This window comes from Leucopleurus acutus (assembly GCF_964270905.1).
Source record: "Leucopleurus acutus genome assembly, chromosome: 1".
Classification (NCBI taxonomy): Eukaryota; Metazoa; Chordata; class Mammalia; order Artiodactyla; family Delphinidae; genus Leucopleurus; species Leucopleurus acutus.
Genome location: NC_139142.1, coordinates 85958417 through 85983779, shown reverse-complemented (window position 1 = coordinate 85983779; position 25363 = coordinate 85958417). Strand labels below are relative to the sequence as shown.

Here is a 25363-nt window from a genome sequence, read left to right as displayed (position 1 = left end):
GATGCCAAGACCTCACCCCACCCAACAGCCTGAAAGCTACAGTGCAGGCATGCCTCAGGCCAAACAACCAACAGGGCAGGAACGCAGCCCCACCCATCAGCAGACAGGCTGCCGTAAAGTTTTCCTGAGTCCACAGCCACCTCTAAACCCACCCCTTGATCCAACCCTGCCCACCAGAGGGACAAGACCCAGCTCCACCCACCAGTGGACAGGCACAAGTCCCTTGCACCAGGAAGCCTACACAAGCCTCTTAGACCAGCCTCATCCACCAGGGGGCAGGCACCAGAAGCAAGAGGAACTATAATCCTGCAGCCTGTGGGGCTGCAAACACAGAAAGTTAGATATAATGAGGCAGCAGAGGAATACGTTCCAGATGAAGGAACAAGATAAAACCCAGGAAGGACAACTATGTGAAGTGGAGATAGGCAATTTACCTGAAAAAGAATTAGGAGTAACGATAGTAAAGATGATCCATGATCTTGGACAAAGAAGGGAGGCACAGACTGAGAAGATACAAGAAATGTTTAACAAGGGCTAGAAAATTTAAAGAACAGACAAACAAAGATGAACAATAACTGAAATGAAAAATACACTAGGAGGAGTCAATAGCAGAATAAATAAGGCAGAAGAACAGATAAGTGAGCTGGAAGACAAAATGGTGGAAATCACTGCCACGGAACTGAATTAAAAAAAAAGAATGAAAACAAATGAGGATAGTTTAAGAGACCTCTGGGACATTAAATGCACCATCATTTGCATTATAGGGGTCCCAGAAGAAGAGAGAGAGTAGGGCCTCAGAAACTATTTGAAGAGATAATAGCTGAAAACTTCCTGAACATGGGAAAGGAAACAGTAACCCAAGTCCAGGAAGCGCAGAGAGTCCCTTACAGCATAAACCCAAGGAAGAACATACCAAGACACATATTAATAAAAATGACAAAAATTAAAGACAGAAAATATTAAAATCAACAAGGGAAAAGCAACAAATAACATACAAGGGAATCCCCATAAGGTTACAGCTTATTTTTCAGCAGAAATTCTGCAGGCCAGAAGAGAGTGGTATGATATATTTAAAGTGATGAAAGGGAAAAACCTACAACCAAGATTACTCTACCCAGCAAGGCTCTTGTTCAGATTCAACAGAGAAATAAAAAGCTTTACAGACAAGCAAAAGCTAAGAGAATTTTGCACCACCAACCAACTTTACAACAAATGCTAGATGAACTTCTCTAGGTGGAAAAGAAAAGCGCACAACTGGGAACAAGAAAATTACAAATGGTAAAGCTCACCAGTAAAGGCAAACATACAGTAAAGGTAGAAATCATCCATACACAAATATGATATCAAAACCAGCAATCGCAGGGCTTCCCTGGTGGCGCGGTGGGTAAGAATCTGCCTGCCAATGCAGGGGACATGGGTTGGAGCCCTGGCCCAGGAAGCTCCCACGTGCCGTGGAGCAACTAAGCCTGTGCACCACAACTACTGAGCCTGCGCTCTAGAGCCCGCGAGCCACAACTACTGAGCCTGTGTGCCACAACTACTGAAGCCCGCATGCCCAGAGCCTGTGCTCCGCAACAAGAGAAGCCACCACAATGAGAAGCCCACGCACGACAACAAAGAGTAGCCCCCACTCACCACAACTAGAGAAAGCCCATGCACAGCAATGAAGACCCAATGCAGCCCAAAATAAATAAATTTATTTAAAAAAACAACAGCAATCGTGAGAAGAGCGGAGTACAAATGCAGGATACTGGAAATGCATTTGAAATTAAGAGACCAGCAACTTAAAACAATCTTGGATATATAATAGACTGCTATATCAAACCTCATGGTAACTGCAAACCAAAAATCTACAATAGATATACACATAAAAAGGAAAAAGGAGTGCAAACACAACACTAAAGATAGTCATCAAATCACAAGAGAAGGGAACAAAAGAAGAAGGGAAGAAGAAAGACCTTCAAAAACAATCCCCAGGGCTTCCCTGGTGGTGCAGTGGTTGAGAGTCCACCTGCCGATGCAGGGGACATGGGTTTGTGCCCCGGTCCGGGAAGATCCCACATGCTGCAGAGCGGCTGGGCCCGTGAGCCATGGCTGCTGAGCCTGCGTGTCCGGAGCCTGTGCTCCACAACAGGACAGGCTACAACAGTGAGAGGCCCGCGTATCACCAAAAAAAAAAAAAAAAAATCCCCAAACAATTAACAAAATGGCAATAAGGACATACAAATCAATAACTACCTTAAATGTAAATGGATTAAATGCTCCAACCAAAAGACACAGACTTGCTGAATGGATACAAAAACAAGACCCATATACATGCTGTCTACAAGAGACCCACTTCAGACCTAGGGATACATAGCCTGAAAGTGAGGTGATGGAAAAAGATATTCCATGCAAATGAAAATCAAAAGAAAGCTGGAGTAGCAATACTCATATCAGACAAAATAGACTTTAAAATAAAGACTGTTATAAAGAGACAAAGAAGGACACTACATAATGATCAAGGTATCAATCCAAGAAGAAGATATAACAATTATAAATATATATGCACCCAACATAGGAGCACTTCAATATATAAGGCAAATGCTAACAGTCATAAAAGGAGAAATCAACAGTAACACAATAATAGTGGGGGACTTAACACCCCACTTACATCAATGGGCAGATCATCCAGACAGACAATTAATAAGGAAACAGAAGCTTTAAATGACACATTAGACCAGATGGATTTAATTGATATTTATAGAGCATTCAATCTGAAAGCAGCAGAATACACATTCTTCTCAAGTGCACACAGAACGTTCTCCAGGATAGATCACATGCTAAGCCACAAAGCAACCCTTGATAAATTTAAGAAAATTGAAATCATATCAAGCATCTTTTCCGACCACAACACTATGAGATCAGAAATCAACTACAAGAAGAAAAACAAAAACACAAACATGTGGAGGCTAAACAATATACTTTTTTTTTTTTTTTTTTGCGGTACGCGGGCCTCTCACTGTTGTGGCCTCTCCCGCTGCGGAGCACAGGCTCCGGACGCACAGGCTCAGCGGCCACGGCTCACGGGCCCAGCCGCTCCGCGGCATATGGGATCTTCCCGGACCGGGGCCCAAACCCGTGTCCCCTGCATCAGCAGGCGGACTCTCAACCACTGCGCCACCAGGGAAGCCCTAAACAATATACTATTAAACAACCAATGGATCACTGAAGAAACCAAAGAGGAAATTGAAAAATTCCTAGAGACAAATGAAAATGAAAACATGATGATTCAAAATCTAAGGGACACTGCAAAAGCAGTTCTAAGAGGGAAGTTTACAGCAATATGGTCTTACCTGAGGAAACAAGAAAAATCTCAAACAACTAGAGAAAGAAGAACAAACAAAACACAAAGTTAGCAGAAAAAATCATAAAGATCAGAGAAGAAATAATTGAAACAGAAACGAAGAAAACATTGCAACTAAAAGCTGGTTCTTTGAAAAGATAAACAAAATTGATAAACCTTTAGCCAGATTCATCAAGAAAAAAAGGGAGGGACTTCCCTAGCAGTCCAATGATTAACACTTCACCTCCCAATGCAAGGTGTGCGGGCTTAATCACTGGTTGGGGAGCTCGTGGTGAAAAAACCAAAACATAAAACAGAAGCAATATTGTAACAAATTCAATAAAGACTTTAAAAATGGTCCACATCAAAAAAAAATCTTTAAACAAAAAAAAAGGGAGAGGGCTAAAATCAATAAAATTAGAAATGAAAAAGGAGAAGTTACAACAGACATCACAGAAATACAAAGGATCATAAGAGACTACAGCAAGCAACGATATGCCAATAAAATGGACAACCTAGAAGAAATGGAATAAATTCTTAGAAAGGTACAAGATTCCAAGACTGAACCAGGAAATAGAAAATATGAACAGACCAATCACAAGTACTGAAATTGAAACAATGATTTTAAAACTTCCAACAAACAGAAGTCCAGGACCAGATGGCTTCACAGGCAAATTCTATCAAACATTTAGAGAAGAGCTAACACCTATCCTTCTCAAACTAATTCAAAAACTTGCAGAGGAACACTCCCAAGCTCATTCTACAAGGCCACCATCACCCTGATACCAAAAGAGACAAAGATACCAAAACCAAAGATACCACAAAAAAAGAAAGTTACAGGCCAATATCACTGATGAACATAGATGCAAAAATCCTCAACAAAATACTAGCAAACCGGGACTTCCCTGGTGGCGCAGTGGTTAAGAATCCACCTGCCAATGGGGACACAGGTTCGAGCCCTGGTCCAGGAAGATCCCACATGCCATGGAGCAACTAAGCCCATGTGCCACAACTACTGAGCTTGCGCTCTACAGCCCATGAGCCAAAACTACTGAGTCCACGTGTCACAACTACTGAAGCCTGTGTGCCTAGAGACTGTGCTCCACGAGAAGCCACCACAATGAGAAGCCTGCACACTGTAATGAAGAGTAGCCCCCACTCAGTGCAAGTAGAAAAAGCCCGTGCACAGCAACAAAGACCCAACGCAGCCAAAAAAAAAAAAAAAAATACTAGCAAACCAAACCCAACAATACATTAAAAGGATCAGACACCATGATCAAGTGGGATTTATCCCAGGGATGCAAGGATTTTTTCAATATCTGCAAATCGATCAGTGTGATAAACCACATTAACAAATTGAAGAATAAAAACCATATGATCATGTCAGCAGAAGCAGAAAAAGTTTTTGACAAAATCCAACACCCATTTATGATAAAAACTCTCTAGAAAGTGGGCACAGAGGGAACCTACCTCAACATAGTAAAGGCCATATATGACAAACCTACAGCTAACATACTCAACAGTGAAAAGCTGAAAGCATGTCTTCTAAGAACAGGAACAAGACAAGGATGTCTACTCTCGCCACTTTTACTCAACATAGTTTTAGAAGTCCTAGGCACGGCAATCAGAGAAGAAAAAGAAATAAAAGGAATCCAAACTGGAAAAGAAGAAGTAAAACTGTCACTGTTTGCAGATGACATGATACTATACATAGAAAATCCTAAAGATGCCACCAGAAAACTACTAGAGCTCATCAATGAATGGAGACACAAAAAGACCCCAATAGCCAAAGTAATCCTGAGAAAGAAAAATGGAGCTGGAGGAATCAGGCTCCCCTACTTCAGACTATACTATAAAGCTACATTAATTAAAACAGTATGGTACTGGCACAAAGCAGACTTATAGATCAATGGAACAGGATAGAAAGCCCAGAGATAAATCCACGCACCTATGGTCAACTAATCTACGACAAAGGAGGCAAGAATATACAATGGAGAAAAGACAGTGTCTTCAGTAAGTGGTGCTGGGAAAACTGGACAGCTACATGTAAAAGAATGAAGTTAGGGCTTCCATAGTGGCGCAGTGGTTAAGTATCCTCCTGTCAATGCAGGGAACACAGGTTTGAGCCCTGGTCCAGGAATATCCCACATGCCGCGGAGCAATTAAGCCCACAAGCCACAACCACTGAGCCCATGTGCCACAACTACTGAAGCCCGCATGCCTAGAGCCTGTGCTCCGCAACAAGAGAAGCCACCACAATGAGAAGCCTGCACACCGCAACAAAGAGTAGCCCCCACTCACCACAACTAGAGAAAGCTTGCGCGCAGCAACAAAGACCCAATCCAGCCAGAAAAAAAAAAAAAAAAGAATGAAATTAGAACATTCTCTAACACCATACACAAAAATAAACTCAAAATGCATTAAAGACCTAAATGTAAGACCAGATACTATAAAACTCTTAGAGGAAAACATAGGCAGAACACTCTTTGACATAAATCACAGCAATATCTTTTTGGACACCCCCTTCTAGAGTAATTAAAAAAAAAAGGTAGCTAATGAAACTTAAAAGCTTTTGCACAGCAAAGGAAACCATAAACAAAATGAAAAGACAACCCACAGAATAGGAGAAAATATTCGCAAATGAAGCTACCGACAAGGGATTAATTTCCAAAATATACAAGCAGCTCATGCAGCTCAATATCAGAAAAACAAACAACCCAATCAAAAAATGGGCAGAAGATTTAAATAGACATTTCTCCAACGAAGACATACAGATGGCCAAAAAGCACATGAAAAGATGCTCAACACTGCTAATTACTAGAGAAATACAAATCAAAACTACAGTGAGGTATCACCTCACACCAGTCAGAATGGCCATCATCAAAAAATCTACAAACAGGGGCTTCCCTGGTGGCGCAGTGGTTGGGAGTCCACCTGCCGATGCAGGGGTCATGGGTTCGTGCCCCGGTCTGGGAGGATCCCACATGCTGCGGAGCAGCTGGGCCCATGAGCCATGGCTGCTGGGCCTGCGTGTCCAGAGCCTGTGCTCCGCAACGGGAGAGGCCACAACAGTGAGATGCCCGCATACTGGGGAAAAAAAAAAAAAAAAAAAAACTACAAACAATAAATGCTAGAGAGGATGTGGAGAAAAGGGAACCCTCCTACACTGTTGGTGGGAATGTAAATTGGTACAGCCACTATGGAGAACAGTATGGAGGTTCCTTAAAAAACTGAAAATAGAGCTTCCATATGATCCAGCAAGCCCACTCCTGGGCATACATACGAAGAAAGCCATACTTTGAAAAGATACATGCACCCCAATGTTCATAGCAACGTTATTTACAATAGCCAAGACGTGGAAGCAACATAAATGTCCATCTACAGATGAATGATGAAAGAAGATGTGGTCCATATATACAATGCAATATTACTCAGCCATAAAAAGAGAATGAAATAATGCCATTTGCAGCAACATGGATGGACCTAGAGATTATCATACTAAGTGAAGTAAGTCAGACAGAGAAAAGACAAATATCATATGATATCAATTATATGTGGCATCTAAAAAAAATGATACAAAAGAACTTACTTATAAAACAGAAATAGACTCACAGACTTAGAAAACAAACCTATGGTTACCGAAGGGGAAAGGTGGGGGGTAGGGATAAATTAGGAGGTTGAGATTAACATATACACAATACTATATATAAAATAGATAATCAACAAGGACCTACTGGATAGCACAGGGAACTTTACTCAGTACTCTGTAATAACCTACATGGGAGAAGAATCTGAAAAAGAACAGATGTATGTATAACTAAATCACTCTGCTGTATATCTGAAACTGACACAACACTGTAAATCAAATATACTCCAATATAAAAAAATAAAACAGTATGGAACTGGCAGGAAAAGACATAGAGCAATGGAACAGAAAACTTAGAATCAAAGCCCCGCTTATATAGTCAATTAATATCTGACAAGGGAGCCAAGAACACCCAAGGGCAAAGGATAGTCTCTTTTCAACAAATGGTGCTGGGAAAACTGGATAAGCACATACAGAAAAATGAAATTGGACCCCTGTGTCACACCATGCACAAAAATTAACTTGAAATAGATCAAAGACGTAAACATAAGACCTGATAGCAGAAGAACTCCTAGAGGAAAATGTAAGGAAGAAGTTCTTCAACATTGGTCTTGGCGTGACTTCCCTGGTGGTCCAGTGGTTAAGACTCCACACTCCCAATGCAGGGGGCCCAGGTTCAATCCCTGGTCGGGGAACTAGATCTGGCATGCTCCAACTAAGAGCCCGCATGCTGCAACTAAAAAAAGATCCTGCATGCTGCAACTAAGACCTGGTGCAGCCAAATAAATAAATAAATATTAAAAAATAGAAAACAGTGGTCTTGGCAATGATTTTTTTTGGATGTGACACCAAAAACACAAACAACAAAAGAAAAAGAAAGCACAAAGTGGGACTATATCAAACTTAAAAGCTTCTGCACAGCAAAAGAAACAATCAACAAAATGAAAAGGCAACCTACAGAATGGGAGAAAATATATGCAAATCATATATTTGATAAGGGGTTAAAATCCAAAACACAGAAAGAACTCATTCAACTCAATAACAACAACCAAAACCCCCAAACAATCCTGTTGAAAAATGGGCAGAGGTACTAAATAGGCTTTTTTCCAAAGAAGACATCCAAATGGCCAACAGGAACATGAAAAGATGCTCAACATCACCAACTATCAGGGAAATGCAAATCAAAACCACAATGAGATATCACCTCACACCTGTTACAGTGGCTGTCTTTTTTTTTAAATTTTTTGGCCACGGTGCACGGCATGTGGGATCTTAGTTCTCTGACCAGGAATTGAACCCGTGCCCCCTGCAGTGGAAGCATGGTGTCTGAACCACTGGACCACCAGGGAAGTCCCAAATAAATTTAGATGAAATGGGTAAGTTCCTTGAAAAGTAGAAAATACCAAAAGTGCTACAAGAAGAAATAAATGTCTTAAATAGATTAATAGGTTTTAAATATATTGAATCAGTGAAGATTTCCTCTCCTAAAAAAACCTAACTTACATAATTTTTCAGGTTAGTTCAATCAAACTTTCAGTAAAAATTCTTGTCTTACATTAACTGTTCTAAAAAACAGGAAAACAGTGATAGACACCAAGCTCATTTTATAAGGCTTATATATAATCTTTATTCCACAACCACATAAGAACAATACAGGAAGAGAAAAGTATAGTCTATTTCACTAGTAAATGTAGATACAAAAATTCCAAACACGTTTTGGCTAACTAAATCCAACACTACATTAAAAAATAAAACATCACGCTCAAGTATGGTTTATCTCAGGAAGATTCAACATCTGAAAATCTAAACAGGAATTTACCTTATGAATAGACTGAAGGAGAAAAAGAACTCAGAGCAAAAAACTGCACCTTAGGGCTTCCCTGGTGGTGCAGTGGTTGAGAGTCCGCCTGCCGATGCAGGGGACGCGGGTTCATGCCCCGGTCCGGGAAGATCCCACATGCCATGGAACAGCTAGGCCCATGACCCATGGCTGCTGAGCCTGCGCGTCTGGAGCCTGTGCTCCGCAATGAGAGAGGCCACAACAGTGAGAGGCCTGCGTACCGCAAAAAAAACAAAACAAAAAAACTGCACCTTAACTGATATAGAATAAGCAGTGATAAAATTCAACATCTATTTATTATAAAAACTCACAGCAAACTAGGAAGAGAAGGTAATTTTTTTAAACTTGATAAACTCATGTGCCAAAGCCTACAGCAAACACTAAAGTAACACAGAAACTTTAGATGCATTATCTTTAAGAGCCAACAAATCAAGGATGCCCATTATCACCTCTATTGTTTAACATAGCTTATATCAACTATCAACCCAGCTATTGAATGCCGTACTAGAGATCCTAGTTAAGGCTGTAAGAAAAAAAAGCAAAAGTTGAAAAATTGGAAGGAAAATTGTAAAACTTTCAATAATTGCAAATGATATGATCATTAGTGAGGAAAATCAATAGAATTAACAGACAAACCATTAAAACTAAAAAAGAAAAAGACTTCAATAAGTTGCCAGGTATAAGATTAACCTACAAAAATTAATACCACAATTTTTCTATATAAGTAGTAACCAACTAGAGATAAAATTAAAAAAAAAACCTATTATGTATCTAGCAATTAATTTTTTAAATATTTTTGTTGAAGTACTAAAAATACATACAGAAAAGTGCACCAACTGTAAGCTTACAGCTTGAAGAATTCTCACAAAATGAACACACCTGTATAACCAGCATCCTGAAAGGCCCACCCATGTCCTTTCCACCTACCAAAGGCAAATGCTATCCTGACATCTAACACCAGATTAGCGCTGCTTGTTTTTAAACCTTATATAAAGATTCATATGGTATGTATACCTTTTTAAAAAATGAAAAAGGAGAGAAGGAGATCCAAAAGGGGGTGAGTATGATATGTATTTGCAAGACACTGTTCCCTTTTCCTCCCTGGTACACTCTCTTTTTATTACTTTAAGCTGTTATTATTGTTACAATTATAGCTGTCAAAGTATTAGCTTCCAAGAGTCTGAGCTTCAATTCTTTGTCTATCATTTTTACAAACTGGAAATATAATTTTGAGCAACATATGCGTTTCAAAATTTCCCAAGGAAACAATTTTGAAATTCTATGTTATTCATTTAATAAAATTTTACTTTCCTCCATTAACTATATTTCCTAAAGAGTTACCACAAAAATGATAACAGAAGAGAAATCAAGTCAGTAAGATGAAAGGGAGTGAAGGCACCAGTCCCCTAGACAACAGCTGCCTTGGCTATAGATGGAGAGGCAGTGTCTTGAAAGTCTGAATGGACAGAAATATGTATTCTGGGTAGTTTAGATATTTACTTTCCCATAAGGAATCAAATTAAGTGATACTTCAAGGTCACCTCAAGATCTAATATTCTATGTCTACATCACAGCTCTGTCTCCAGTGCCTTGGAATTTTTGAGATAGTGACCAGAAAAGGAAATCATATTCATGGTAGATTACTGTGCTTCCAACATGAGTATATCTGACACTAATCTTAGCAATTTTAGACACTGACCCTAGTGCCCCTGTGCTTGAAAATCACCTGCAGAGGTTTGTTGATTGGCTGGTGTAAGTACAAGTACCTACCAGTACTGACTCCCTCCTGACCTATGAGTCAGAAACTCTGGAGGTAAGGATTTGGTGCAAGTGCATGTTTTCAGATTTCCCCACGCCGTTCTATGCATAGCCAGAGTTGAAAACCACTAATAAGTTAACACAACTAACAAAAGATCTCATTTCACATTATCACACACCTGTGCATCAAATCTTATTATACGCCACAGAACATATGCCCATTTGAAAAATTACTGGTCACAATTTAAGTTGGTGGATGAAGCACAATTCACTTAAAAACACTGAACTAGGAGTCAAAGACTTGTTTCTGAGCCCACCTTTGTTACTCACCAGAGAAGTTAGCTTTCTGAGAATTATTTTCATTTATAAGAATGGAAAAATATTACTTGTTCTGACTTCCTAAAATTATCATATCCATAAATTAAGGGATATATAATAAAGCCATTCTAAAATATAAGTAAGGCACTAAATTTAGTCAGAATCAGTTGATTTCCTGAAGTCATTGCCAACTATACAGACAGATTCAAAATGCTGACAGTCTGAAATGAAACCAAGACCTCCCTTTATTCAACTAATTAACTAACTAGCTAACAATCAAACTCCTGTCAGGTGGGAAAAGGCTAAGGCAGTTCTATTATTAAAAACAGAGAGAATGCTTTTATTTTCTACTTCCTGCCCTTCAACTCTCTCAATTCCCTCCAAGCTAAGTTCTAATCACATTAAGAAGAAACAAAAGTCACGTACTCAATTTTGGGGGAACTAACCTATTTTCTTCCGAAGAAAATATACTAAGAAAGACAAACCTCAGCCACAGTACTACGTATACGATCCACCACCTGCTCAAAGTCCACCAGGCTGAAGAGGGGTTGCTGCTTGAGACGATGCAGCTCTGCAGCAAAAGTGTCCTCCTGGTTTTTCAAAATGGATCCTGCAAAACGGGAAGGCACTGTCAAAGGAAGACAGGGAACCTGCACAGGCAAGGGTTTCTCATCCCAGTGCCACAGCTATTTCACCTGCTTCTCAGGTAAGCATATCACTCACAGCTGTGCTGAAATCTCAGAACATAAAAGTCAGTAACCACCCACCCTGCCCAGGCAGACTTTGGGGCCACACAGCATCAAATAAGCCTTTGAGGATGGGGTACAGTTGGGCAAGGAGATTCCTACCTTTCCTAGTCAGGTTTACATTTTGATTCTCGAACATCTGGACAGATTCTCCAACAAACAGGATTTTTTCAGCAACCCTCACTGGAATGTAGGACGGCAGAATCTCCACTCGCAGAGAAAACTGCTTTAGAGATGGTGCCAGCATGTTCTCTTCTTCTATCAGGCGCTGGTCAAAGAAATAATCCGTATCAGAGATGACGTAGGAAGTGACAAAGGGAAAGCAAGGAAACATCCGGCAGGTCTCCCAACCCGTGATTTACATTTTCTAGAAGCAGGGACTTTAAATATGAAGTTGCATAATTGTTACACTACTGGTGCTAGAGAAATGTATTCCATTTTTAGGCAGCAAGGTAGCATGGTGGAAATAGCAGTGGTTTTATTAACATTAGGATTTTAGCCCTCTGCCTTGGCTACTGCGTAAAAACTTGTGCAGGGGCTTCCCTGGTGGCGCAGTGGTTGAGAGTCCGCCTGCCGACGCAGGGGACGCAGATTCGTGCCCCGGTCCGGGAAGATCCCACATGCCGCGGAGCGGCTGGGCCCGTGAGCCATGGCCGCTGAGCCTGCGCGTCTGGAGCCTGTGCTCCGCAACAGAGAGGCCACAGCAGTGAGAGGCCCGCGTACCGCAAAAAACAAACAAAGAAAGAAACAAACAAAAAAAACTTGTGCAGTAGGTCTGGAACCCAGTCTCCTTACTTGTCCCATGGAATAATTGATCTTTGTTTTCTTCCAGATCTGCATGTCTACGATTTATTATCTTGTGCATATGCCTGCTCTGCCCAGCTCTTTACACAAGCCTGACTCATTTAGCCAAGTGGTTCTCAAAGCCTGGCTCCTGGACCAGCACAATTGGCCTCACTTGGGAGCTTGTTAGAAATGCAAATTTTCAAGCCCCTCCCCAGATTTACAGAAAACCTGGGGGGTAGGCCCAGCAGTCTGTGTTTTAACTAGCTCTCCAGGTGATTCTGAGGCACTCTCCAGTTTGAGAACCACTGATCTAGCCCACTCACCACCCAATCACTCAGGCCCCTTCTGTTCCCTGACTTGCTTTTGAGTTGACCCTTATCCAGCTCCAACTGGAACTTTAGGCTCCATACTCCTGACTTTGATCTCTGCTATTCACCCTTTTAGTTTTGGGCTTGGGTGCTGGTGTGCCTCGGGGCACTATCCTAGACCCTCTTCTCCTCTGGCTCTCAACACTCTTCCTAGACAATCACATCTTCTTCTAAGGCTGAACTGATCATCATAAGAGATATTTTTAATCTTTCTGCATCACAGGACTCTGCAATTATAAAAGCTACGGACCTTCCAGAAAAATATATAACCGTACACTTCACAGACCCTCTGACGCCACTTGTGAACCCCAAATTAAAAACTTCTGTATGCCGATGACTCCTAAGACTTTAAACTAGATTACTCTCATGAGCTCTAGGCTCAGCCCACTGGTCATTTCCTACAAGTACCTCAAACTCAATGTGTCCAAAGTTAGACCCATCTTCTTTCCCCTGACACCAGCAATCCATGTTCCTTATCATCACCACTCGCCCACTACTAAAGGCAGAGACTTGGGTATCATCCTTGATTCTTCCCTCTGGACCCATAGCCAATCAATCACCACGACCTACCTGTTCCAGCTCCTTAATCTCTCTCAAGCCTCTTTATTCTTCACCATATTTACTGTTCCCACCCTTGGTGTAGGCCACCATTATTTTTCAGCTAATGTCCCCAACATTCTCCTAACTGAACTACTTGCTGCTAATCTTAATTTTTTAAAAAACGATTCCCCACACAGTTTCTAGAATGATCTATCATAAAGTCTGATCTAACATACAGAGGTAGGTTAACCTCTTGCCTAAAATTCTTCAGGGTTCCCAGCTCTCTTCAGGCTCAAGTCTAAATTCCTTCCCATTGTTTACAAGGGCTTTCATGATCTTACCTCTGCTCATCTCAAAAGCTTCATTGACTGCCACTTCCCACACCCGCCCCCCCACTGTCCCTTACACTCTACATCTCAGCCTTTATTTACTTGACTCTCTCAATTGAATCACTAACGGTTCCCCAAATGAGCCATGTCCTTCATGGCCTCTGTATACTTTACACAGTCCTTTCCTATGCTTGGAATTTTTTTTTTTCTTTTTGACCGTGCAGCATGTGGGATCTTAGTTCCCCGACCAGGGATCAAACCCGCACCCCCTGCAGTGGAAGCCTGGAGTTTTAACCACTGGACCGTGAGGGAAGTCCTCCTCCCAAACTCTTTGCAATTTAGACATACATTCCACTGAAAAGCCTTCTCTAGTTACTCTAAGACCATGTTCCCAGGATACCCATACTTACTCTTTCCAGAGCACTTAGTACACTGTAATATATCTTCCACCAACCTATAAGCTCTTTAAGGACAGAGACTACTACATTTTATTTGTTTATGCAGTTGTGGCATGTGGAACAGTACCTGGCATGTAACAGGCATTCAATAAAATGTTGTAACAGGATAAATGAATGGATAAGAACAATACAGGACTTTGGGGAGTCTAATCAAAACTCTAAACTGCATGTAAAATCTCTGGGTACCTACAAGACTACCTGAAGAGACAAGACTTATTCTCTTAAACGCGTATACCAGGAAGAGGGGAAACAAAAGGAATCTCACGAATATATTTTCTATTTTATAGTCTCACATTGTTAGGCATTAAGTATTAAGCTAAGATAAAGCCAAGTGTTTACATCTAAAGAATTTATGGAAGGTACCCAGGCTATGATGAGCTGGAGGCTGGGGGCAGGGGCAAGTCACCAAAAGGTCATCTAGCTGTAGACTTTTCCAACTCCTGGCAGGAGCAGGCTAGACTTCTGGTTGGGCTCTCACCAAGTCCTGGAGTTCTCTCAGTTGTTTTCCTGTCAGTCCCCCAATGCCCAGATCCTCCTCATCCTCTTCTGGCTGGGCACTGACATTACCAGAAGATGGACCCTGTTTGATAAAGAACTCTTCGTGCTGGTCCAAGAGGAGTCCATGTAGCATCCAGGCTGAGAGCTGCTTATACATGACCCCGTGACACACGGCCAGGATTCTGAGTGGAGAGGAAAGCAAGAGCCTTAGAAGTCCACTAAGAGGACACTAAACCCATGCTTTAAACTGCTACAGGATAAACAGAGGCCTGAGGGTTTGGTCAGCAGAAGGGAAATGACCAATTAAGCTAAAAATAATTGTGCTATTTTAACTTAAATGTCTGTGGATGAACTAAGTGGTTAAATTTCCAAACTGGTAGCCAGTGTACTGAAGTCTGAAATGTTCAGTAAATGTTCTGATAGTCTTTTAGAAGAAGCACATTTTTTTCCCTCTTTTTGAGTAAAGTAAGTTTCAAAATGGATGATTCCTTTTAAAATTAAATGGACTTACAGGAGTCTCTTTTTGGCTAACACAGTATTAAATTAGTTTTTATTTTTGTTGGAATCACATAAGGAAAGTAGATTCAGTATGTGAGAAGCTGATATACCTGGAAAAGTATTATCTAACAAAATCCAGAGACTGAAACAAAATGCAGAAAGGTTGCTGGAGAATGGGATATATTCACATGGTCTCAAGGGATCACATCTCAGGTAACATATTAATGACAAAGGGGAAAACGTCCCTCTAAAACAGAGAGATCTGGTGGAAAACACCTAAACCAAGTGATGAAACTTAACACCAGTAATGGGACAAACTTACTTTTTGTGCTTTCTGATATGCTGTAACAGGAAATAATATGACCTATGTAGTATTCTTGCCAAAAATGTTCAACCTGAATCTAATCATGAGGAAATAATCAGAAAAATCCAGATTGTGGAACATTCTACAGGCAGTCTTTGATCATACTCCACATTTAATACAGTTGTAATCATAAAATTTTGTATCCTTTTTTTCAGATAGTATTATAAAAATATTTTTACATGTTGTTATAGTATTTGTAATTTTAATTGCATTATAGTCTACCAAGTGAATATATCTTTAATCAGCTTTCTTCTGCTGCTGGTAATTTTCTAATTTTTTTTTAAAATTTCTTAATATAGTAGACAACATTGCAGTGAATAATGATTGTGCATATGGTTATTTTCTTCTTTTGAATAATTTTGTTAGGATAAAATTTTTAAGAGTGGCATTATAAGATTATAAAGCTACTCAAAATACACATGTTTAGACATAGCTAAGCATAATCCAGCACATGTAGTGGAAATTCTCCAAGGATAATGAGATCCAAAAATGAAAAAGGACTGCCTCAAGGTCATCTAGAGCCTTGCTTCGATACTCAACACTTTATTAAAACCCCCTTTTTGCAATTTCTGAGCCACCATAAGGATTACATGGGCTCCTCTGCTCATGGGGCTTTTCCATCCTGGTCATAACTTTCCCCAGAAGGAAACCTGAGATGACCTGAAAATAAAACTTGTGCAAAATCAAGTCACCTGACCACCCACTCCGCCTCCCAACCCCAATGAAGCCGTGACTTACTTTTCTAGTGCACTGCGAACAGGAGGCAAACCTCCACAGCTGTGTTTGTACACTGTTTCCAGGATTTGACAACCATGAATCTGTGGAAAATACAGCCTTGTCAAGCTGAATTCCATTTTAATAGTTCATGTAGCACAATCTCATATTCTATATTCAATCCAGAGGGCACAATCTGCAGAGAATGGGGATAAACTTTCTCATAAGATTTTTGTATAGTTCTGATTCTGACTCCAATGCCAATGTGTGGGGGGTTTCCCCACACTACCAAGCAATCCTCTGACACCAGCTTGGGTGTCCTACAATCCAACTCAATTCTGATACTATCCACCCAGAGATAGCATCAGATTCCACAGGTTAAGGGCTCAGTCCCACAAGACTGCCCTCCATTTCCGACGCCAATCACAAGTTCAGGTTGTTCCCTGTGCTTCCAACTGGCTGATTAATAGATCAGAGGTTCCCCCTCCCTGGATTCCACTAATTTGCTAGAGCAGCTCACAGAACTCAGGAAACCCACTTATTCACTAGATTACCTATTTATTATGAAGGATACTAAAGGGTACGAGTCAACACCCAGATGAAAAGGATACACAGGGCGAGGTCCCGAACAAAGGAGCTTCTGCCCGGCATCGTGGCACATAGAGGCACTCTGGCTCACCAATCTGGAAGCTCTCCAAACCCCGTCCTTTTTGGTTTTTATGGAGCCTTCATTACACAGGCAGGATTAATTAAATCACTGGCCATTGGTGATTGAACTCAATTTCTAGCTCTCTGCCCTGCTCTCCGCCCTCCTCTCTCCCCAGAGGTCAGGTGGGAATGGTGGGACTGAAAGTTCCAACCCTCCGATCACGTGGGTGTTTCCCCTGGCAACCAGCCCCATATTAAGTGCTTTCCCCAAATCACCTCATTAACAAACTCAGGTGTGGTAGAAAGGGGTTTGTTATGAATATCAAGTCACCTTTATTGCTCTTATTACTTAGGAAATTCTGAGTTTTAGAAGCTCTGTGCCAGAAACGGGACGAAGACCAAATCTATATTTCTTATTATAAATCACAACATCACAATAGTTGTTGTCGAAGTATGGACCCTCCACCTCCCTGCCCCTCCCCATCCCCCCCATCCCCCAGCAGCAGCTGCATCACCTGGAAACTTGTAAGAAATGCAAATTCTTGGGCCTCACTCCAGACCTACTGAATCAGAATCTCTGGGGTAGGGCCCAGCGATCTGGTTTTAACAATCTGCTCCAGGTGATTCTAAGGCACAATGAAGTTTGAGAACTACTGCACTAAGGAAAAACCAGAATCATTTAGAGTTGAAATTCCAAGAAAAGAGGTAAAGAAAGCTCTTACTTCAGATTAAGGCCTAATCCAACTACTTACAAGGTATATACACTTTTCTAAAAATCTGCTTCCTCTTTCAATGTCCTTTTGCCTCTGCTTTTTTTTTTTTAACTGCTTTATTGAGGTATAAGTTATATACAATAAATTCACCTATTTTAAGGGTACTTTCAACAACTTTTAGTAAATTTACAGCATTGTGCAACCATCACCGTAATCCAGTTTTATAACATTTCCATCACTCTAAAAGGATCCCCTGTGCCTGTGCGCACTCCCCCATTCTCACCCACAACCTCATTTTTTAGAGCCTTAGCACTCAGCTTCCTACAACCTCCTCGGCAGGAAGGAAGGTTCACCCATCTGCAATCCCTCTACTCATTTTCCACTCTCCTTCCTTTGGCCAACGGAAGCTCAAAGTCAACTGAGACGTGCCGGCATGTATGGACCCTTACACTAACCCCACTTACCTAGAAGTTCCCCTCCAATTTTGGGAGATGGTTTAGTAGAGTGGTTAAGAGCATAGTCTTTGGAGTCAGACAGCCCTGGGTTTACATCCTAGTTGTACCATTTACTACCATCTGTGTGACCCTAAGCACATTCCTTAACCTATTTGATTTTTTAGAGGATTGACTGTGATAATGTATGTAAAGCATTTAGCAGAGTGCCTGGTATGCAACAAGTGCAAATAAAAGCTCGATGTTATTTGATGAGGGCCATCAGCTTTGCAGGGTCAAACAGCACTTCCCCTGCTGGCTCTGCTAGCACAGAATGAATGCAGCAGAGGGTAAGTTTCTTATACAGCAAAAAAATGAAGTAGCAACCTGGCAAACTGACTAGTTAACTAGTTATATTCAAATGAACACTCTTAATAAGCTAAGGCACAGATATAACAGCTTAAGAACATGAATGAACTAAACATATTTAATCCATCTGTCCTTTTTGACCCAATTATGAACCAGCAGATACTTCTTCTAATGTAAAATCTCAAAGCATCTCAGAATTATTAATTCTACCCAGAAAAGACATTCTCTGGACACTGGAGACCCTAACTTTTCAATGCATATAATAAAAACTTGTGATAAGAATAGGCATATTTAACTAATAAAATAAACAGCTGGGTTTCACCCAATGATTTAAGAATTCTCAGAAAACTGCCAGTACCCTAACGATAAACCTACTACCTTCTTTCTTTCTAAGGATTAACTTTCTGCTTCTCTTCAAGATCCATATCCAACAGTTCTGAATCCTTAGTGTAAAATGCTCTCACCTCCAAGTATCTGTAGCATTGTTCTCTTACCCAGCAGCATTCTTGGGTATATGTATTATCATTTCCCCCACCTTCTGGACCAGGAGGTGCTTAAGGGCAGGGTCCTAACTTATTTTTGCATTCCTGATACTTAGCATGATACTCAAGCAGATATCACTGAATGAATAAGTAATAAAAACTTCTGAAAACTAGGCTCTTCAAAAAAGAATGTAAAGGAAAATTAATTACGAGTATTTCCTTGGTGCTTACCAGAGCAAAAGGAAAAAGGAAAATTCTCACCTTTTGACTTTTAATTTGTTCTACTACAACCATCACAGAGGGGAAAAGGAGCTGGAACTGCAAAGGACAGAATAATTAGAATGGTATATAATCAAATACAAGGAAAAAAAATTAACTCAGGAAATGCCTTTGTTTTTAAATAGTCCCACTTAACATAAAGATGGCACTACCACAGAACAGCCAAGATCCAGTATCCTAAGGCAATTTGCTACAGGGGTTGGCTGCAGATAGAAAGAGAATGGCAGACAGAAGCAGTTTCTATGTTTGAGGCTAGCATAATTGCTAATACTGAGGCCAATCTAGAGCATTAACATCACACAGTAAGTTTTCACTAAATTTGGAACTTTTCAAACAGTTCTGATCTAGGAAAGCATACAAAATATCAAATGCTGGGCTCTGAATCCAGAAGGAAAAAAGTTCTCAAAAATAATATTTTAAGTTAGATTATTCTAATGATATCAACAGATTCCAAAGCATTTTGTTATCTGGGCATCATACCTGATCTAAGGAGTAATTGACATGTGATATGGAGAGATGGGGGTCAGCCAGGAACTGCAACAAAAAAACACTCTGATTATGGCTCCATATAAAATATCTTGAATCTATTTCTTCTATGAAAACCGGAAGCGAATGTGAGAGTATGCTTAGGGTTCATTTTAGGGTATTGAGAATTGATCATTTATAGAAGATTATTAATGTTGATTTTCAGGTGATAACAAAACCAAAGCTAGGGCTCTTCTAAACTCACTCAGGAACCTTTGCCGTGATCCACTTGCCACTTTGATCATGGCTTGGGCAATCACAGAGAGCACACTTACCCTCCAGCCACGCAGAAAATAGCTCATTCTTAACCACCTGACCGTATCAAAGGGCATTACAAATCAGGAACATGTCCTCATCTGCTGTCCCAGAGGTGTTCCTTCCCGTATTTCTTCTCACCTCTTGTTCCAAATCAAGCAGTGCTTGGCGATAAGGCTGCAAAACTGAATCCAGCCCCGTGCAGAAGGCCCTTAGGTAGATTCCATGTGACCCACCTTGGCCCTGCTGAGATGGATGGTGATCCTGAAATCAAACAAAGAGAAGTCAACTTTTCAGCTCAGACCCTGAAACCCAAGGAAGACATTATCCTTTATTAATGGCATTTTTTTGTTTAAATAATTCCCTATCAAAGCAGTGCTTCAATGAGAGGAAAACCTGACTGAAGAGACCTTTTAAAATGTGATAATGTTTTCATTTTCCAAGTGGCTCAGATGTTACAACCAACCAGGTATTACTCCATACTGTCACTAGAGGTTTTCCAACAACTCAATTCTAACCTTGTAACTTCTAGCTTAAATCCCTTTGGTGGTTTCCCCTTGCCCCAGAATAATATCTAAACTCCTCTACATGGTATACAACTTCTGGCCCTTACTCTCTCTCTAAAATTATCTTTAACTGCTTCCAACTTCACATCTTCATTTACAAATTACTCAGCAGTTCCCTGAATGTGCCTTGTTTCTATCTCTCACCCCTGTGAATGAGTGTAGTCTGCTTGTAACTCATGTTTGTGACAAATACCTACTCTTCCTGCAGGACCCAACTCCAGCATCTCTTCCCTGAAAAGCCCTTTCTAACTCTCCCTAGGGAATTAATAGCTCCCCTTTGTTGCTTTCATAGCATCCCTGTTTAGTGCTGGAACTGAACTTTTGTTTATCTGTCCCCTCACTAGACCAAGAGCTTCATGAAGCAAGGGCCCATACTTTGTTCATCTTTGCATTTCATTTCCTAGCACAGTTCTTTGAACAGATGGTAACTATTTACTGAATAAATAAAATGATCTCAGTCCTCCTTCTAACAACCCTTCTCCTGCCTAGATGGCAATTCATCAAAAACCCGAACCTGATAGCCAACGTGGGGAGTTAGAAGACACTCACCAAGAGGCTATTAACAAATACGGTTTGTCTTTTCAGAAAGCTGCAGTTTCTTTGTAAAAGCATTCTTTTTCTACACGGGGGAATTGCAGTTAACAGTTGACTAGAGGCCATGATGACTAGCCTTTCTGGCTATGTACTGATTTGCATGGTCAGGCTCTGGTGGTGGTAGATACCATAGCAGAATTCAGCAACAAATGTGGTAGGAAGCTTGGGCTCAGAGGTTATAAGGCACACTGTAGCCACAGGATGCTGCAGAGGATACTAGTAGTTCCTGGAGATAAATGTTCCCAGCTATAATAAGAATAGCACAGGCATAGGGTGAAATAGACCAGATTGGCTTACAACCAGGTGATTTTGTTTTGGTTGTGTCATTCCAGAGAACTGAATGTCTTCATTTATCACAAAATGAAAGAAAAAATGAGACTGCTTTTACTTTTCAAAAAAGAAAAAGGTACTACAAATATCTTTAGAATTTGGGAAAGTAGGAATTCACATATAAGATCCACATAGTCACACGAATATAGGACAGGTTTGGTTTTTTTTAAGTGTTATATACAAACACTTAAAGAGCCCTTTTCATCTATATTAATATGTATACAGGTTCCAACTTTGATCATTGTGTTCTCATTATTATGACTTCATAGCAAACTGGCACTGATTAGGTTTTTTTAAATATAAATTTATTTATTTATTTTTGGCTGCGTTGGGTCTTGCTGCATGCGGGCTTTCTCTAGTTGCGGTGAGCAGGGGCTACTCTTGGTTGCAGTGCACGGGCTTCTCATTGCAGTGGTTTCTCTTGCTGTGGAGCATGGGCTCTAGGCACGCAGGCTTCAGTAGTTCTGGCACATAGGCTCAGTAGTTGTGGCTCGCGGGCTCCAGAGCGCAGGTTTAGCAGTTGTGGCTCACGGGCTGTGTGGCATGTGGGATCTTCCTGGACCAGGGCTCGAACCCATGTCCCCTGCCTTGGCAGGCCGATTCTTAACCACTGCACCACCAGGGAAGTCCCTGGCATTGATTAGATTTTAAATTCTTTTCTCTGCAACAAAATCTGTTTGAATCAGGATCCCTGTCCCAGAGATGAAAATATAAGGCATTATTCTCTGACTCCTTTGTCCCATAGATTACCACCAAGGGCCTGACAACCAGTTTATATAACAGGGGCCAGGTGGTACTGACTGCATTGTTTCAGAAAACTATCCTTCCTTTTCCTTTCTAGAAGTCTCTGCCTTTCTCTTCAACCAGAATCATTCTTTCCACTGGGAAACAGTCATCACTGAATCAGAGTCACACAATGCAGCAATCTTCTTACTTACCACTGACAGAATTGCAGACTGTTAAAAGTAAAAAAGAACTTTAAAATTTCTCTTAAAAAAAAAATTTGAGTGTCTACTATATGCCAGTCACTTCGCATGAATTACCTTGTTTAATCCCCACAACCCTATTAGATAGGTACTATCTATCCCCATTTTATAGGTAAGGAAACTGAGCCTCAGGTTACTGCTGAGCAGTCTATGGCCAGTAAGTGATGGACAGGAAACAAATCTTTGGCCACTACACTATAAAGCACTGACTTCCAATTAATTTATATTAATCAATAATATTTATTAAGTCTTACCACATGCCAAAACCTTCTCCAGTTTAACTCTTATTTACAAATAAGAAAAAGGAAGCCTGAAGATTTTAGTTGCCTGCCTCAATGTAACTACGGTAGTTAGAAGCAAAGTGGCAAAGGAATTTTAAATAATGCTTTGTGTTTTCACCTCTGGGACTGGAACTCTGGTCCAGCTCAAACTGATTTAATTCAGGTCTCTTAAAACTTGGGCAAAGCATACTTTCTCTTACATCCATCTGCCTAAATTGGTCCCCATGTATATTTTCCCCTTGTTTGAGGTACAGTCACCTTGCCTTCACTTGAATAATTCCAGTGATGAGAAATTCATAACTTCTTGGCACTTACATCACATGAATTACCAATGGATTCACTGAAAGCTTAACATAGCTTCAGCCCTGGGGAGGTGTACGTTCCCTGAGAACAGGAACCTACCTGCTGCTGCACATGGCCCGTGTACTGTTCAATGAACTCGGTGAAACGAATGTAGTCTGTGCCCAGCCGGCAGAGTCGATTCAGGACACTGGTTTCACTGGGATGGAGAAATGGGAAGTCCTGTGACACCTGCAGGAGAGGAATAATGTTAAAAACGCTGATGCCCGCTACTCACTATACTCACTAGAACGATTGTCTCCCTTTGCAAGATGGCTATTTAAGACTGGTAAGTTCTAGATAACAAAAGTATTTCCAAATCACTACAAAGACGTTGTTCCCCAGTCCCAACTTAGTTATTTATTGAAATAGGCAGTAATGCATGGTAAAGAATTTAAACAGTACAAAATGGTATACATGAAAAATAAGTCAACCTCCACAGAGGCAGCCACTACTACCTGCTTTTTTTTTTAAATTTTAGTATAAATATTATATTGGTTTCAGGTGTACAACATAGTGATCCAGTATTTTTACAGATTACAAACCATACTAAATTATTATAAAAGACTGACTAGGGGCTTCCCTGGTGGCACAGTGGTTAGGAATCTGCCTGCTAATGCAGGGGACACAGGTTCTATCTCTGGTCTGGGAAGATCCCACATGCTGCGGAGCAACTAAGCCCGTGTGCCACAACTACTGAGCCTGTGCCCTAGAGCCTGCGAGCCACAACTACTGAGCCCACACGCAGCAGCAATGACCCAATGCAGCCCAAAATAAATAAATAAATAAAGTTATTTTAAAAAAAGACTGACTATATTCCTGTACTGTACATTACATGCCCGTGACTTGTTTATTTTGTAACTGGTAGTTTGTACCTCTTAATACCCTTCACCTATTTCATCCCTCCCCCTATCCCTCTCCCTTCTGGCGACCACCATTTGTTCTCTGTATCTATGCATCTGTTTCTGTCTATGCATATGTTTGTCTGTTTGTTTTGTTTTCTAAATTCCACATATAAGTGAAATCATAAAGTATTTGTCTTTCTCTGTCTGACTTATTTCACTAAGCATAATATCCTCCAGGCCCATCCATGTTGTCACAAATGGCAAGATTTCATTCTTTTTCATGGCTAAGTATATTACCTATTCCTTATGGAATCTTCCTGGGATGGTCTATAAGGATATATGGGGTTTTTGATCTGGTTGCAACAAAGTCTCTTGAGCAATATTGCTCACTCTTGGTTCTGCAGATTCCAGAGGTCTCTCAGACATATTCTTAGGATTTACAAATTCTCTATGAAAATTTAAATTTTGTTTTCATTTTGATAAAAATGTAAAATTAACATAGCATATTATAATCTGTAAAAGCACCTTATAACTGGACATATAATTTAGTGTCCATATTTTCATTTGTATTTTTAATTTAAATCATGGCCAAATGATAGCCTAGTATGGTATGTAAAGATTTCACAGCAGTTCAAGCAGAAAAATAGTAGTGGGAGAATGTATTCATTCAATCAACTAAGAAAAAAGTCATAGCAAAATATACATAAAGTTACCATTTTAGCCATTCAAGTGTACAGTTTAGTGGCATTAAGTGCATTCACTTTGTTGTGCAACCATCACCACCATCCATCTCCAGAACTTTTTCATCTTCCCAAACTAAAACTCTGTACCTCTTGAATGATGACTCCCCATTGTTCCTTCCCCCACACACCCTGGTAAGTACCCTTCTAATTTCTGTCTCTATGAATTTGACTACTCTACAATATTTATCCGTTTGTGACTGGCTTATTTCACTTAGCATAGTGTCTTCAAGGTTCATCCATGTTGTAGCATGTGTTAGAATGTCTCTCCTTTCTAAGGCTGAATAATATTCCATTGTATGTACATGCTGCATTTTGTTTATTCACTTCATTTGTCTATGGACATCTGAGTTGCTTCTGCCTTTTGGCTATTGTGAATAATGCTGCTATGAACATGGGTTTACAAATATCTATTTGAGTCCCTGCTTTCACTTCTTTTGGGTATATACCCAGGAATAAAACTGCTGGATCATTTGGTAATTCTGTGTTTAATTTTTGGAGGAGTCACCATATTGTTTTCCACAGGGACTGTACCATTTTACATTTCCACCAGCAATGCACAAGGGTTCTAATTTCTCTACAACCTCACCAACACTTGTTATTTCCTGTTTTTTTGGTAATAACCATCCTAAAGGGTATAAAATGATATCTCATTGTGCTTTTTTTTTTTTTTTTTTTTTTGCGGTACGCTGGCCTCTCACTGTTGTGGCATTTCCCATTGCAGAGGACAGGCTCCGGATGCGCAGGCTCAGCGGCCATGGCTCACGGGCCCAGACGCTCCGCAGCATGTGAGATCTTCCCGGACCGGGGCACGAACCCGTGTCCCCTGCATCGGCAGGCGGACTCTCAACC

At 40.6% G+C, this 25363-nt stretch overlaps 1 protein-coding gene across 2 annotated transcripts in view; it reads right to left on the bottom strand.

Moving 5' to 3' along the window:
* Positions 1–25363, bottom strand: part of TUBGCP4 (tubulin gamma complex component 4) — a 48309-nt gene that overhangs the window by 15231 nt on the left and 7715 nt on the right. For both annotated transcript variants that reach the window (XM_082835180.1, XM_082835181.1), the window contains exons 2-9: positions 22990–23118; positions 19972–20094; positions 19531–19584; positions 19033–19089; positions 16153–16232; positions 14533–14734; positions 11676–11841; positions 11313–11437 (exon numbers count right to left, since the gene is read on the bottom strand). In XM_082835180.1, the coding sequence (XP_082691306.1) occupies positions 11313–11437; positions 11676–11841; positions 14533–14734; positions 16153–16232; positions 19033–19089; positions 19531–19584; positions 19972–20094; positions 22990–23118 (936 nt within the window). The remainder of the gene's footprint in view (positions 1–11312; positions 11438–11675; positions 11842–14532; positions 14735–16152; positions 16233–19032; positions 19090–19530; positions 19585–19971; positions 20095–22989; positions 23119–25363) is intronic.